General features: G+C 48.5%; 1 protein-coding gene across 6 annotated transcripts in view; it reads left to right on the top strand.

Annotated features, from left to right (window-relative positions):
* SSUH2 (ssu-2 homolog) overlaps positions 1-15198 on the top strand; it is a 70949-nt gene that overhangs the window by 1473 nt on the left and 54278 nt on the right. For 2 of the 6 annotated variants that reach the window (XM_043441807.1, XM_043441806.1), the window contains exon 2: positions 5232-5391. The exons of 2 other annotated variants lie outside the window; for them this stretch is intronic. In XM_043441807.1, the coding sequence (XP_043297742.1) occupies positions 5232-5391 (160 nt within the window). Of the gene's footprint in view, positions 1-665; positions 823-5231; positions 5392-15198 lie in introns of those variants that run through there. 2 more of the 6 variants (XM_043441809.1, XM_043441811.1) reach the window with 2 other exon arrangements.

The raw sequence follows: 15198 nt of genomic DNA, 5'->3' as shown, positions 1-15198 counted from the left end.
CCTCCAGTGGCAAGCCTCCAAGCTAAAATTAAGACTGGAGCCCTGCTGGAAGACCCAGCACTCCTTAAAGGGGGCTGCGTGGGAGCTGGGCCTCACGAGTGAGTCAAGGGCCTGGCATCCCCTGATGCCACTGCGGTCGGCGGCTGCTGTGCAGCCCTGGTACTTGTATTTCTGCCCCCAGCTTGGCTTCTTGCTGGCTGCATGAGCTTGGGCACAACTTGTGTCTCTGGGCACCCATCCCCACTTGTAACATGGGGCCATAATAGCACCAATCGGGGCTCTGCTTAACCTTGTGGAGAGGAGATGAGCTGTGGGGGAAGGGCTTTAGAATGAAATTCATCTCTGGTGGGGATTCTTGTTGGAGCAGTGGGCACCTGCCCTATGGTTTGGTGGCCCAAAGCAGGGCTGAGGTTTTCCCACCTCTGGGGTTTCCCCTGGATGGGGGTTGATGGACTGTGGTTTTGGTTGGGGCTGGGGGAGGGTGAGATGGGAAGGAGACCACTCATGGGGTTGTCCACCCTCCTTTGCCTTTTGATACCACGTGGAAGACGTGGAGTCCATATTTACCCTGCCCTTTGCCCTGTCCCCAGGGACAAGCTTCCAGGATATCCATGGACCCCAAGCACAGCACGGGCATCGGGCAAGCACCTCTTTTAGGTGTCTGGTCAGTTTCCCTGCATCCTTCGTCAGTCTGGCCATCACCCAAGGCCCCTGCCGCATGAAGGATGAAGACTCTGAGTCCTCAGGTGGCAGGGTCTGTGCATTCATTTATCACCCACCAACTCATCTCAAAATTTGCCAAGAGCTAGGATAAACAGACCGGTAAGGATCTGTCCCTGCCTTCTGGGGAGCCCACAGCCTAAGGTGATAGACTGGTCAGAAAAATAAGTAATTGTAATAATGTGTGGCAAGTACCTGCAGATTTATTTAGAAAGAACTTGTCTTAGAAGCCCATGGGAGGCAATGGCTTACTCTGTGGACCTCAGGGAAGACTTCCTGAAGTAAGTGGCTTTAGCCACTTAAGGTGTTTACCACACAGAACATTTCAGGTTGAGAAGTTGTAGCAGAGGACTATTATGAGCCAGAATGCTGAGAATTGTGTAGTGGCTTGAGCACATGTTGTCTGAGGGGTGAGGGAGGGGGTAAATCTTGATTCCGGCCTGGGTGTGAAGAATCTCAAATGTCATACTGAAGAGTACAAATTTGTCTAGAAGTGCTGGGAAGCCAGTGAAGACTTCATAGCAGCAGAAAGTCTTTAACAGATTCACATGTAAGGAAGATTTGATTGGAGCTGGGTGAGGTTTGAAGCAGGAAGACTAATCTAAAAGCTGGTGGTGATAAAAGACTCTTATCAATAACTGTACTTGGATACAAATAGTAAAGATACAAAATAATGCATCCAAGATAGGGGCTTTTTTTTTCTCTTTTGCTTAATACAAATAGATACTTTAGAACTACTGTGGTGGCTCCATGGTGTTATCAGGCACCAGCCCTCCATCTTTCTGTTCTATTCTCAAAGCTACCTTGTAGGCACAAGAAGGATGCTACCCTTCCAGTCATCATGTCTGAGTCTAGACAAGAGTGAGGCAAGGGCAGGGTAGGAAAATGCATCTGTCAGCCAAGTCAACTTCATTAGAAAACTTTCCAGGAGGTCCTTCATGACAACCGTTTATTTCTCACTAACCATCTGTCTTGGCAACCACCAGGAAGTGTCGATATTTAGCTGAGTACAGTTTCAGCCTACACAGTATCACTAGCGAAAATTGTTAGCAACTAGAAAATTCTGTCCTGAAATCTCTTAGGAATTCCTTTTTTTTTTCATCCCCCCTACCTGGGACCCAGGTCCTAGGGATATATATACCTCCTCCTGCAAAGAAATGAGGACAAAGGTTATTGCTGCTTGTGTTCGTATGGGCTGTGGCAGGAATCTGAGCCTGAGCTTGAGCTTTGCCCACTGCAGGACCAGATATATCTGGTAAAAAGCTGGGGCAGCTGTATGGTCAGAAGGGATGGAGAAGCCACCTGATGGAGACCCGTCCTAAGGAGAAGTGATGATAAAAGATAATAGTAAGGATTATAGAGATTGTTTTTTTCAAAGGCGGCCGCATCTGTGCTCTTGCAATGGTACTGACACTCCTTCCAGCAAGATTGACTCAGAGTCTAGCAGCACTGATTCTCCGTGACTTTGGGGCCAGGCTGTAAGAAGGATACAGCTTCTAGGGTCTCTCCTCCCCAGACTGTTGCCCTTGGAAGTTAGATGCCACACTGTGAGGAAGCCCAAGCTAGTTCATGGGGAGAGATCACAGGCAAAGGAACCAAGACTCCCAGCCATCAACCAGCATCAACTGTTAGATGTGTGAGTGAGGGAGACTTTGGACAACTCTAGTCCCTAGATTTCAAGTCACCCTTAAACCTTCATGCCTTCCAGCTGGAGCCCAGACTTCATGGAACAGACAGAAGCTGTTCTCTCTGTGCGCTGAATATCTAAAGCACAGAGTCCACGAGCAGACTTTTCCTGCATCACTAAATTTTGGGGTAGCTTGTCTGACAGTCATAGCAACTGGAACACAGTGGTAACAGTAGTAGTGAGAGCCACTGCTGTTTGCAGAGGTTCCCTGTGTGCTGGTGCCAGGCCAAGGCTCCCTAGGTTTGTGGAAGTTGGCTCGTTGGTCATGGAAAGGGGTCACTGCCCTGGGCCAGTGGTCAGTGCTAAGGGCCGAGGTAGTGGGGAGCTGAAGCACATTTCGGATTTCAGAGGAAGCAGGGGCTATGGGCTGAGGTGCCCAGGGAACACTTTCTGCAGGTGGTGGCTCTTCAGCTGGCGCTTCGACAGAGGGTGTTTGGAATCGGAGAGGCAGACTGGAAAGAGGCGGGTGTCAGGGAAGAGATCTGTCCCTCATTTCATGATGGCAATCCCGTTTCCAGGCACACGGTAGTGGAAAGGACACTTAGTCTCTTCTCAGCGCCAGCACCAACCAGCTCCTTGGTCTTGGCTCAGCTCCCTACCTCCTCTGTGCTGAGTTCTCACCTGTCGCATGTGGATGGTGACACCCACTGTGTTTCTTCCGTTGTGACTCTGTGCCTCTCACACCAGGAGAAAAACAGGTGGGACACCAGCGGGCGCATGTACCCAGGGAGAAGATGTCACTAAGGACGTAGTGAAGGATGAAGCTGTCGAGACAGCCCTGGGGCAGTGCTCCTGACGTGAGAACACAGGGCAGGAAGAGTGGCTTTCCGAAATCCATGTTGCACCTGGGGTTTATGGAGGACTCTGTGTTCTTGTTTTAAAGGTATTTTGGGAGAGTATTATTTGGCTTGCTAAGGGAGTGAGAGGAAAAAAAATTTTGAAAATGGGATGTGCAGTAAGACATACTCTTGTGGAATGTGAACAGGGAAGAAATAGAGATGGTGTGGGCTGACTTGCCAAGAATGTTGTAGTGCTGTGATCCAAAGACTCGATTAACTATCAAATTTAGAACTACCATTAACCAACGATGTTCATCACTTAGCCCCAAGTTTCCAAAGTAGGTAAGGCTAGGATGAGGAGTAGAAAAGGAAACTTTTTTTGTTTCTCTTGGGAGTTTTAGATCTAAGCGCAAGGCTTCTATGTTCTGTTCACCCTTTGGCTTTCAGACTCTGCATTTAGAAGACAAGTCAGAGCATGCCAGAGCTGGGAGAAATCCAGTTTCTGCATTTTGCAGATGAAGAAACTGAGAGACCAAAACATCTTGGTTAAAGGCGGAGAGAACTTGAGATTTGGAGGCAGGCGAACCAAGAGTAATTGGACAGATGCTCGTCAGCAGGTCACGCCCCTCCAAGCTTCAATTCACTCCGCTGTAGCACGAGGATTAGGACGTCATCTCTTTTTAGCAGCTTATGGTACCTGATTCCTACCAGAAACCTTGGAGATTTTTGGAATGGATTCCAAAAATGGCACTGTATCTTAGGATGCTTTAAAAGAGATATATCATCTAGAACAATAGAGGTAGCTGATCTACCTAACTCCTCACTGGTCAGACTACACTTGGAACATTGTTTAGGGCCTTAGAAAACTGGATTATATCTGGAGAGGGTGAGTAAGATGGGGCAAGAGCTTGAAACATGTCTTAATGAGAAAGAACAGTTTTGGATTGGAGAAGAGGAGTCTCAGTAGGGAAAAACAGAAGAACTTCACTTAAATCCCTGAAGGCTTAAGGATGAGATTGATTCTGGGTGGTCTCAACGATGGATGAGTAAGTGGCTGATTCTGGCTTCATTCAGCCCAGTGCCTGGATTGTTGTAAGCCCTCTTGCTAATGATAGCTGGTAGGCTCCCTGGTAGCTCAGATGGTAAAGAATCTGCCTGCAATGCAGGAGACCTGGGTTGGATTCCTAGGTCAGGACGATCCCCTGGAGGAGGGAATGGCTACCCACTCTAGTATTCTTGCCTGGAGAATTCCATGAACAGAGGGGCCTGGTGGGCCATAGCCCATTGGGTCGCAGAGTCGGACACGACTAAATGACTAACCCTTTCACTTTCAGTGTTACTCTTAGGGAAGAACTTCGCTGTAAGATTGGGTCTCAGCCTCAAAAGAATCCACTCCGATTCAATTTTCTTTTTATTTATTTATTTATTGTTGGTTGTGCTGGGTCTGCGTTGCTGTGTGCAGGCTTTCTCTGGTTGCAGCAAGCCAGGGCTGTTCTTCTTTGCCGTGTGCAGGCTTCTCATTGTGGTGGCTTCTCTTGCTGCGAAGCTCTAGGTTCGTGAGCTTCAGTAGTTGCTTATGGGCTCTAGAGCATGGGCTTAGTAATTCTGGTGCATGGGACTAGTTGCCCCGCAGCTTGTGAAATCTTCCTGGACCAGGGATCAAACCCATGTCTTCTGCATTGGCAGGCAGATTCTTAACCACTGGACCACCAGGGAAGTCCCAGTTTAATTTTCACTTGAGCTTAGGAGGCCAGCTGCACCCCGAGAGCCCTGATCATTCAGAGAATGCCCCCACCTCACAAACAGTGTTTAAAACCAGGCTAGGGACTTCCCTGGTGGTCCAGTGGTTAAGACTCTGCACTTCCAATACAGAGGGCATAGATTGGATCCCTGGTAGGGGAACTAAGATCCCACATGCTGCATGGTGTGGCCTAAACAAACAAGCCGGAAAACCGGGCAAGCTCAGCGCCTCTGTATGTAGGGAAGCTTCCCTGGGACCATTTCTTCAGTCACCGCAGAGTGACTTGGTGCTGGTGTGTCTGCAGGACTCAGCGGATGGACGGGAACCACAGATAAGGAATGCATCATCTCAGCAAATGCTTACCGGGGTGTGGCTCATCACTGGTGCTGAGGATGCAGCGGAGAAGGTTAGGAGCAGAGCTGGCCAGCTGTATGGTTCCCCTGGGAGGCGGATGAGAAAAACCAGTGACCAATGCAGGGCCTAGCCCCAGGTGACATGAGACAGGCAGCGGGGAGGGACTGGAGGGTGTGGGAAGAGGGGCTACATGGTCCTCACCTGGAGGCATAGGGGATGTGGGGGGACCGCAGCACCCCACGCCTCATGGACTGTGATGAGCTATAGGGAGCTGTGGGTGGACACTGTCCCCGAGCATCTGGTCTTTGCTCCTGGACAGTTTCAATGGGCTCAGCAGCACGGTGAGTATTTAGAGGGCAGATTTTAGGAGTAATATTGTGTATAGGTTGAACTGTGTGCCCCTAAGAGATATAGAAGTCATCACCCTCAGTATCTGGGAATGTGACCTTATTTAGAAATAGAGTCTTTGCAGATGACCGGGTTAAAATAAGCTCAGTAGGGCGGGCCCCCATCCTGAATGACTGTGTCCTTGTCAAAAGGAAATGTGGACCCAAGGACAGATGTGCACACAGGGATGATGTGATGTGAAGACAGGAGTCATGCTACTACAAGGCAGGAACCTACCAGATGCTAGGAGCAGGGCCTGGAGCAGATCTTTCCCTGTGCCCTCGGAGGGATGTGAGCCTGCAGGCATCTCGATCTCAGACTTGTTTCCTCCTGAACTGTAGGACAATACACTTCTGTCGTGTAAGCCAATCTGTTTGTGGTACTTTGTTACTGCAGCCATAGGCAGCTTCTACGGTGGAAGGGCCCAAACCTTAAACTGTCTTAGTTTCCTTTTGCCGCTATAACAGATGAACACAACTTATTTTAATATAACACAGAAATTTCTCTCTTACATTTCTCGAGGTCAGAAGTCGTACAATCAAGTGGTTCAACTGTCCAGTGCTCCTTTTGGAGGATCTAGGGGAGAATTTCCGTTTTTGCCTCTTCTAGCTTCTAGAAGCCACATGTGTTCTTTGATTTGAAACCCCTTCTCCTGTCTTCAAAGTGCACCCCTTCAACTTCAGCTCCAAATCAGAGCCTGTGTTCCAAGCTCTCGTCTCTACTCTGTCCTCTGACTGCCATCTCCAACCCTATATGTCTGGTTCTTGCCTGTTGGCGAATAAGCACCTAGGTTCCTCTTGAGCCCTCAGCATTGACTCTGTGGGCATTCTGGGGCCCCATAACCCAGGGTGGTCTCTCCAGACAGCAGAAACACTGCTGGTCCCTAGCTGAACAGAACCTACTGGTCAGTCAAAATGCATCTGGCCCCCAGGCTCTCCTTCCTTCCCTTGCTTTTTATATGAACATTATATTTGAGATGAAAAGCAATTTGGGACTCCATAGAAGGAGGGACTTTCCAACACACAGAGCTCTCGGAATGGCACAGGGTACCAACACAGCTCCTCTGGAGACGGCAGAATCCTGTAGATCTTAAGAGCCTGGGCTTCTGAGTTAAATTGACCTGAGAGGATCTAACAGTTGTATGACCTTGAGCCTTAGTTTTCTCCTCTATGACAGGAATAATAGTAGGATGAAATGAAGACAATGTCAGGGTCACAGATTTAAATGCTCTCAAGAGAAGTGAGCAAACCAGACCAGGTGGAAGAAACACAGGGCTTTGCTGGTCATCTCTCTTTGGGTAGACCTGGGGACAAGAAACATACCCTTTATTTATTTAATTTTTAGTTATTGGGAAACCGATGGGGAAAACATTAGTGACTAACCAAGGGAAACTCAGCTTCAATATGGGGTTGGATAAAGAGTGGTAGGAACTGTGGAAAACTGACCACAGGCCCTACTGACCCACAGAGGAGAGGGGTGCTCAAGCTTGAGCATGGAGCTAAACAGCTTAACCGAAGTGAAGACGGACTGAGCCAGCTAAGCTGGTCTAGGGCTGGCGTCCTCCTGGACTGTGAAGAGTCAGTGTGCTGGCCACACACAGACCAGTTATGTCGGCATCTCTGGTTTAGAACCTGGCATCAGTCATTTTTAGAGCTCTACTCTCAGTGAGTCCCAGTTTTACTTTCTTTTACATATTTTAATACATATATATTTGTTATTTTAATACAGCTTTAAAGGTTACTTTCCATTTACATTTATTACAAAATGTTTGCTATACTCCCCATGTCATACAGTATACCCTTAAGCTTGATCCTATCTTATACCCAATAGTTTGCACCTCTTAGTCCCCTACCCCCATGTCGCCTGCTCCACTGGTAACCATTAGTTTGTTCTCTGTATCTATGACTCTCTTTCCTTTTTGTTATACCCACTAGTTTGTTATACTTTTTAGGTTCCACAAATAAGTGTTATCATACAGTGTTTATCTTTGACTTCTTTCACTTAGCATAATACCCTCCAAGTCCACCCATGTTGTTGTAAATGGCAAAATTTTATTATTTTTAATGGCTGAGTAGTATTCCATTATGTGTGTGTATAATATATATATATATATATATATTTGTTTTTAATCATGTTTCTTCTTCATCTCTTTATCCATTGTTGGACACTTAGATTGCTTTCATAACTTGGCAGTTGTAAGCAGTGCTGCCGTGAACTTGGGGGTCAGTGGTTCCCAGTTCCAGAACCAGTAGTCTGGCAGTGGGGAGGGAGAAGGCACAGCCATAGGCCCCCTGGTGATTAGGGCTGGGGAGAGAGACCCAGGGAGAAAAGGAGGCCATGATAGGGGTTTGAGGGTGATTGCTATCAGCTGTGTCTTCTCCCTGTGAACCCCCTCACTGTCTTCATAAAGCTTCATATATCCTAACGTGCCTATTGTCATGAGCTTTGGAGGAAAGGGCCAAGTTCAGTGTTAAACTGATGTGGGCTAAAATGGCTCTTGTGAATAAGAAGGGTACTGACTGACTGTGGATGAAAGATCAGAGAGTCCTTGTGAAATTGTTTAGCGGTGGCTGCTCTTTTATGGGAAACAGTATACCTCTTTTCAGAACTCAGACAAAAAGAGTGACAAAATGTAAATTTACAATGAGAAATGATCTTTTAAAAAATATTTATTTACATATTTAGCTGTGCTAGGTCTTAGTCACGGCACACGGGATCTTTGATCTTCATTGAGGCATGCAAGATGTTTAGTTGCGGCATGCCAATGCTTAGTTATGGCATATGGGATCTAATTCCCCAACCGGGGATCAAACCCAGACCCCCTGCTTCGGGAGCATGGAGTCTCAGCCACTGGACCACCAGGGAAGTCCCGAGAAAGGATCTTGACAGATTGGAAAATAGGAAGATGTCCTTTGGGAGTTACAGAGCAAGTGGCTGGTGAGGCTCCAACAGGAAATAAAAATTTCCCAACCAGCCTCCATGAACTTGGTAAACTCCAGCTTAAAATTTAACTTAAACTGGCTCAAGGGACACAAGGACAATAGGCTGTATGGGAAATGACTGTCAAAAGTTAAATGGAGTGTTTAAAGAAAAAGAGTCCTTGATCACCCCTGGGGTGGGGGGAAAAAAACATTTGGGAACATTTAATAAGATCATTAAATTGAGGCAGCCGAGCAGACGGATTCATTAGGTTGCATTTATCTGATGAACTTGGCACTTCTTGCAGGTAAATAAAAGTCATTCTTACTGGAATAGAACTTTTGTAGTTGGGGACTGGCCTGACTTTGTTCAGGTTCAGATAGACAAGGCCTTTGTTTTGCTCAGTCGTGTGAGGTTCGCCGTATAGCATTTGATTTTCATGTGCTGTAGTGCTGGCATGGGCTTGTAAAGAGAAGTTTTAGTCAACGTGCATATTTCCATCCATATTTTGTGTACCGTAGTGTAGGAGGAGTTAATTTTATTGGGTGAAATGAGATGTCCTATTGGCAGACTTTAATTTCTCCCCATTTAGTGGACAAAGCAAAGAGTGGTCCATTTGGTTGGTTCCCAGGAGCCAAGAGAGTTGAGGAAGCAGGCAGTGGCTAGAATGAGGGAAAGGGGCAATGTGATTTAAAGTAATATGTATTTGGTCTTTGTCCCTGTTCCTGTCACACTCCCATACCCCTGACCTCCCTAGAGGGGAGGGGGCTAGATATTGAACTGTCATCCATGGCCAGTGATGATCAGTCATGCCTATGTCATGAAGCCTCTGCAGAAACTCTTGAAAAGGATGCATTTGGGAGAGCATCTGGGTTAGTGAACAAATGGAGGTCCTGGGAGAGAGATGTGCCCAGAGAGGGCCTGGAAGCACTGTGGCCCTCCCCCATACCCTCACCCTATGCATGCCTTCCATCTGGCTGTCCCTGAGTTATATCTCTTTATAATAAACAAAAAAAAAGTGGTCATCTCATCAGTCAAATACTTCTCTGAGTTCTGTGAACCACTCTAGCAAGTTAACTGAACCCAAGGAGGGTGTCATGGGGACCTCTGAACTATAGCCAGTTGGTCCGAACTATAGCCAGAAGCCCAGGTGGCAATCTGGATTTGTGATTTGCATCTGAAATGTGTGTTTTTGGAGGAGTGCGGGGGGAGAGTGTACAGTCTTGTGGAACTGAGCTCTTAAGCTGTGGTATCTCATGCGATCTCCAGATAGTGTCAGAATTGAATTGAGTTGTCCGACACTCAGCTGTTGTCAGAGAATTGCTGTGGTGGTGGGAGGGGCAAAACCCACACTGGAGCAGGGACTGGGCCCCTCACCCTCGAAAGGTGCTGAGGGGAAATGGCTTTGGGCTTGTGGCAAGATGACCCAGGGAGTTGGAGGAAAGCTTGCAAACTGAGAGGGGAGGGTTGCAACAGAGAATGAGAAAGCATGGAGGAGAAGCAGGGGCCTTGTAGGCACCCTGCCCCAGGCTGGCCTGGTAGAAGAAGGTGGATTTATTTAACAGGGTTGGAACAGGACACTCTTTCTTTGAATAAAATCAGGTTACCTGTAGTTATGGAGTCTGCAGGACTTTCAAGCTTTCTGACCTCAATTCTGAGAAATTAACTGAGCAGTTGGTTCATGGAAAATGAGTAGCAACTAGGAACAAGTTCTTTTGAATTTAACTTTTTGGAACACAGTGCCTGGCCCCCAGCAGGAGATCTGTAGATATTTGTTGAGTGAGTGAATGAAAATCATTCCACGTGGATTCTCTCTGAGAAGACAAGAAGAGCAGAAATGCTCAGCTGGCAAATTCTATGAATGAATTTTCACAGGTGATAGAGAAAAACTTTGCTTTTCTGTATAAAACTCTTTTTCTGAGCTATAGAGACGTAGGATTAACGGCATCTCTGGGCCGGCTTCGCACTGACAGAAGGGGAGGATTATGAACGAGCGTCCGGCTCCAGTCATGCTGAATGCCTGCTCCACTAGGCGGGAAGCAGCTGGCTGCCCATCAAGGCTGTGCCTGGTTCTGGAAGCTGCTGGGAGTGGCTCTTGTTATACGCACAGAATGACTCATGTCACAGCTGAGTCAAGAAATCCGAGCAGCTTTCGGCTGAATTCCGCATACTTTTGAATTGACGGTTAATATTAAACACAGAAAATCTTGAGATGTGTGTTTTGAGAAGCTGAGATATAAATTGGCTGTATAAATTCAGATTCACCCTGATTCTAGAGCTACACACCCAGTGTGACTTCAGGCGAGTTACCTGATGGAGGGAGGGGTAACGTGTGTTAGTTCTCATGGGACCGCCCTCATAACTCAGAAGGTGGGAGCTACTGAGGTTCAGAGAGGAGCAGTAATGTGCCTAAGCTCCCACAGCTGCTAAGTGGTGGTGCTGAGATTTGACCTCAGCGATGCCCAAAGCTCTCCCTCGGGTTACAGGGTGCTTCAGAAAGGGAACAAGAGGACCCGTGGTTGGCAACTGAAGATGACCTTTTTGTGGAGAGTGGGGGCCGGCCTGTGCAGAGATGCTGCTGCACATGGATTCTGGGACAATTTTTGTAGGGGGGTTAGAGGGTCCTGACTGGGAGTATAAGGTAGGAGATCCTGGGTCTGATTGTATAAGTTGTTTCTAGACCTTCAGTCTTAATGAATCTGGGGTTCCCTTGGGGTACAGCCAGGAGGAGATGTGCTGGGGAGAGGTCCTGGTGGGTAGAGCTGATACCAACAGGGTCAGCAGCACGGGAAGGTACACATGGGGTCTGAGCCTCATGTGCCTCCAGTCCTGGGGAGGGAACTCTGGCCGGTGAGCCCGGGGCCAGGGAAACATGGCGTGGAGCAGCAGCAGCAGCCAGTGGGTGTCTGGAGTTGAACTTTAGACAACTGAAATGAGAGCCAGCCCTACAGAGCCCAGGAATTGGTTGATGGTAACAATTTTGTGGACACAGGTCAGATTTCCCCTGGGGAGTCCCAGAGATTTGGGGTTGGAGGTACACGGTGCAGCAAGACCAGGCGATAGCAGAGACAGAGGTGTGAGTGTCTCCTTTCAAGAGGGGAGCTCCAGTGGTGCCCATGCCCCGTCCAGTGCTGTCTGTGCCTATCCCTCCGGGCGCACAGGTGGCCGATCCCTAACCTGCTCTCCCTGCGGAATGCCTGGTGGGGGTCTGTCCTGACCTCCCCAGCTGCACCCCGGCCTGCTCTTTGGTCCCGCCCTGGTGCACACCCTGGGGGCTCCTGCACTTTGGGGGTAGTCACAGGACTCCAGAGCCCTGTGGGTGCCTGGGCGCTTGCAGGCATCCTGGGTGCCTTCACTTGGGCTGCCATAACACAGTGCCAGAGACAGAGGGTTTAACACAGACATTTATTTCTCAGAGTTGTGGAGGCTGGAAGTAAGTTCCCAGATCAAGGTGCAGGATGTTTGGGTTTCAGATGGGGGTGCTCTTCATGGCTTGCAGACAGCTGCCTTCTCACGGTGTCCTCACATAGCTCTCTGGTGTCTCCTCTTGAAAGGACACTGGTCCTCTCAGAGCAGGGCCCCACCCTTATGGCCTCATCTAACCTTTATTGCCTCCTTACTCCAGATAATCCCACTGGGGATTAGGACTTCAATAATACGAATTTACGAGTGGGGGACGAAACTCAGGTCAGAGCACCGGGCCCACCAAGCATGCAGGCTGTTCTCCTTGCTATTCTGTTGCAGGCTGCCTCTGCCTCCTTAGGCTTCTCTGTGGGGCCAGCACTAGGCCTGTCCTTGCTAGGACCCCCAGCCTCCTAGGACCTCCTGTCTGGCGCCGCCAGAACTCTTTAATGCTCAGGGTGGCCTTCGAGGTTCTGCAGCTCAGCAGAGATCAGTCAGGAGGGGATGCCTGTGTTGCCTGCGCTCATCCTGCCAGCAGCCCCCAGCCTACCCACATGGTTCTCCGGGGCTCCCCCGACTTGGCTTAGAAAGGACCCCCTGGTACCTGCACCTGCAGCAAATTCCCTTCAGAAATCCCCTCCCTTCCCATCCATAGGTGGTGGCAGGTCATGGGTTTGGCAATTCAATATCTTGTTCAGTCATTTTTGAAATAAACACTTATATACCACAATGAAGTACCGTTACACGCCAGTCAGAATGGCTGCTATCCAAAAGTCTACAAGCAATAAATGCTGGAGAGGGTGTGGAGAAAAGGGAACCCTCTTACACTGTTGGTGGGAATGCAAACTAGTACAGCCGCTGTGGAGAACAGTGTGGAGATTCCTTAAAAAACTGGAAATAGAGCTGCCATATGACCCAGCAATCCTACTGCTGGGCATACACACCGAGGAAACCAGATTTGAAAGAGACATGTGCACCCCAATGTTCATCGCAGCACTGTTTATAATAGCCAGGACATGGAAGCAACCTAGATGCCCATCAGCAGACGAATGGATAAGGAAGCAGTGGTACATATACACCATGGAATATTACTCAGCCATTAAAAAGAATACATTTGAATCAGTTCTAATGAGATGGATGAAACTGGAGCCTATTATACAGAGTGAAGTAAGCCAGAAAGAAAAACACTGATACAGTATACTAACGCATGTATATGAAATTTAGAAAGACGGTAATGATAACCCTGTATGTGAGACAGCAAGAGAGACACAGATGTATTGAAGAGTCTTTTAGACTCTGTGGGAGAGGGCGAGGGCTGGATGAAATGGGAGAATGGCATTGAAACATGCATATTATCATATGTGAGATGAATTGCCAGTCCAGGTTCGATGCAAGATACAGGATGCTTGGGGCTGGTGCACTGGGATGACCCAGAGGGATGGGATGGGGAGAGAGATGGGAGGGGGGTTCAGGATGGGGAACACATGTACACCCATGGCAGATTCAAGTCCAAGTATGGCAAAACCAATAGAATGTTGTAGAGTAAAATTAATAAGTTAATTTAAAAAAACACTTATATAGCATTTTCTAGATGCCAGAAGTTGTTGTAGATGCTTTACGCATATTATCTTCTTTAATTCTTACATGGAATCTTGTGGGAAATGATAATTAGCCTCATTTTACAAATGAATTGATAGAGGCACAGAGAAGTTAGATAACCGGCCTAAAGTCACATGGCTTGTACGTGACAGAGCTAGGATTTGAATCACAGCAGTGGAGCTCTGGAGTCAGGGCCTCTAACCACTGTTCTTGTGGCCTCTGAGAGGCTAGGATTGCATGAGTGAGGAAATTGAGGCTCAAAAGAGGAAGTGACTGAACTGAGTTTTCCCGGCCCATAGATGGACAGCCCAGAGTCTTAAGTTGAGGTTCATGACTCCAAGTCTAGTGCTCTTCCCTCAGTTCCCTCGGCTGGCTTTTGAATACTTTCAAGCACAATGAAACTTACAGGGCTGCTCTCACAGTGACTGCAAACAACTTTTCTCCACAGTGGAGGCCTCTGGGATATTGTGGGTGGGTTTCTAGAAGAACCAACCCCAATTCCCCACCACTCCCCTGGAGTTCATCCTACACGTGTGTCTTTGGAGCTCTTGTCAAACTGAGGTCGGGAGCACCCAGCTACCCGTGTCTCCATCTTTGCTGTACCCCTGCTGCCTGCCCTTCCCACTCCCTACCCTCCACTGTATTCACACCACTGGTTACTCACGCTCCTCCATCATCAGGCTTGACACTTGGCATGAATCAGGAGCTCTGGGCCACGCTGGCTGCTCTGACAGGAGCCACCATCAGAATAATGGCACCAGCCTGCTGACTCCTAGAATGTAAATCCCAAGTCACAGATTGCTCCTCAGCCCTCTACTCCTTCACTCTGCTGACCATTTTACATGAAGATGAGATGGACTGATTGCCGATTAACACCCACTAAAGCATTAGCTCATGACTGTCTGAAGGTTTTATATTGCCTAGCATCTGCCTGATACTTTCGTAAAATTTGTTGAGCTAACGGGTGAGTCAGCCTCCCAGGGACATTTTAACAGAGGATCCTGGAAAATGCCAGAGCCTTCCCTGAAAGCATTAATCTCTGGCAGTGGGATCTTGGACGTCACACCAGCCACTGTGATTCATGGTGTTCAGCTGGGTTCGGCATCCTCACCTCCCTGTGCCCCGATTCCTCCCTGACCTTAGAGGGGGTGCAGCACTGAATGAGGTCGGCTCATTCATGCTGCGTTCATAAGTGTGTGACAGTGATCTCACGCAGCACATGGCAGAGTCTGCCGAAGGCCACTCCCATCTTCGGTTCATCTGATTTGTGTGTCAGCTGACTGCCCACAGGCGCTTTGTCCCCCAAGACCATGGCCTTGGATGTTGATAGCCCCACACGAATCTCCAGGTGGCTGGAATCCAGACAGCCAGCCTGTCCATCTGGCCATCACTGGCCGTGTGTCTCACCCCTATCCCCACACAACACTCAGCCACTTAGGCCCTCAGTTCCCATACTCTCCAGCCCACTGCGCCGCTGACACCAGGCCCGCACAGTCCTAGGGGCTCTAACGGGAGAGCGCACTTTTCTCCTTGGTTCCCTGGAGGTCAGTTCTCCCCTGCTGCCCCTAGTGCACCTCTAAGCGGAAGGCCTTATCAAGACTTGCAGACCA

Source organism: Cervus canadensis, chromosome 22 (assembly GCF_019320065.1).
Source record: "Cervus canadensis isolate Bull #8, Minnesota chromosome 22, ASM1932006v1, whole genome shotgun sequence".
NCBI lineage: Eukaryota > Metazoa > Chordata > Mammalia > Artiodactyla > Cervidae > Cervus > Cervus canadensis.
Note: the sequence above shows the minus strand (reverse complement) of the source record. Positions and strands in the feature narration are given on the sequence as shown.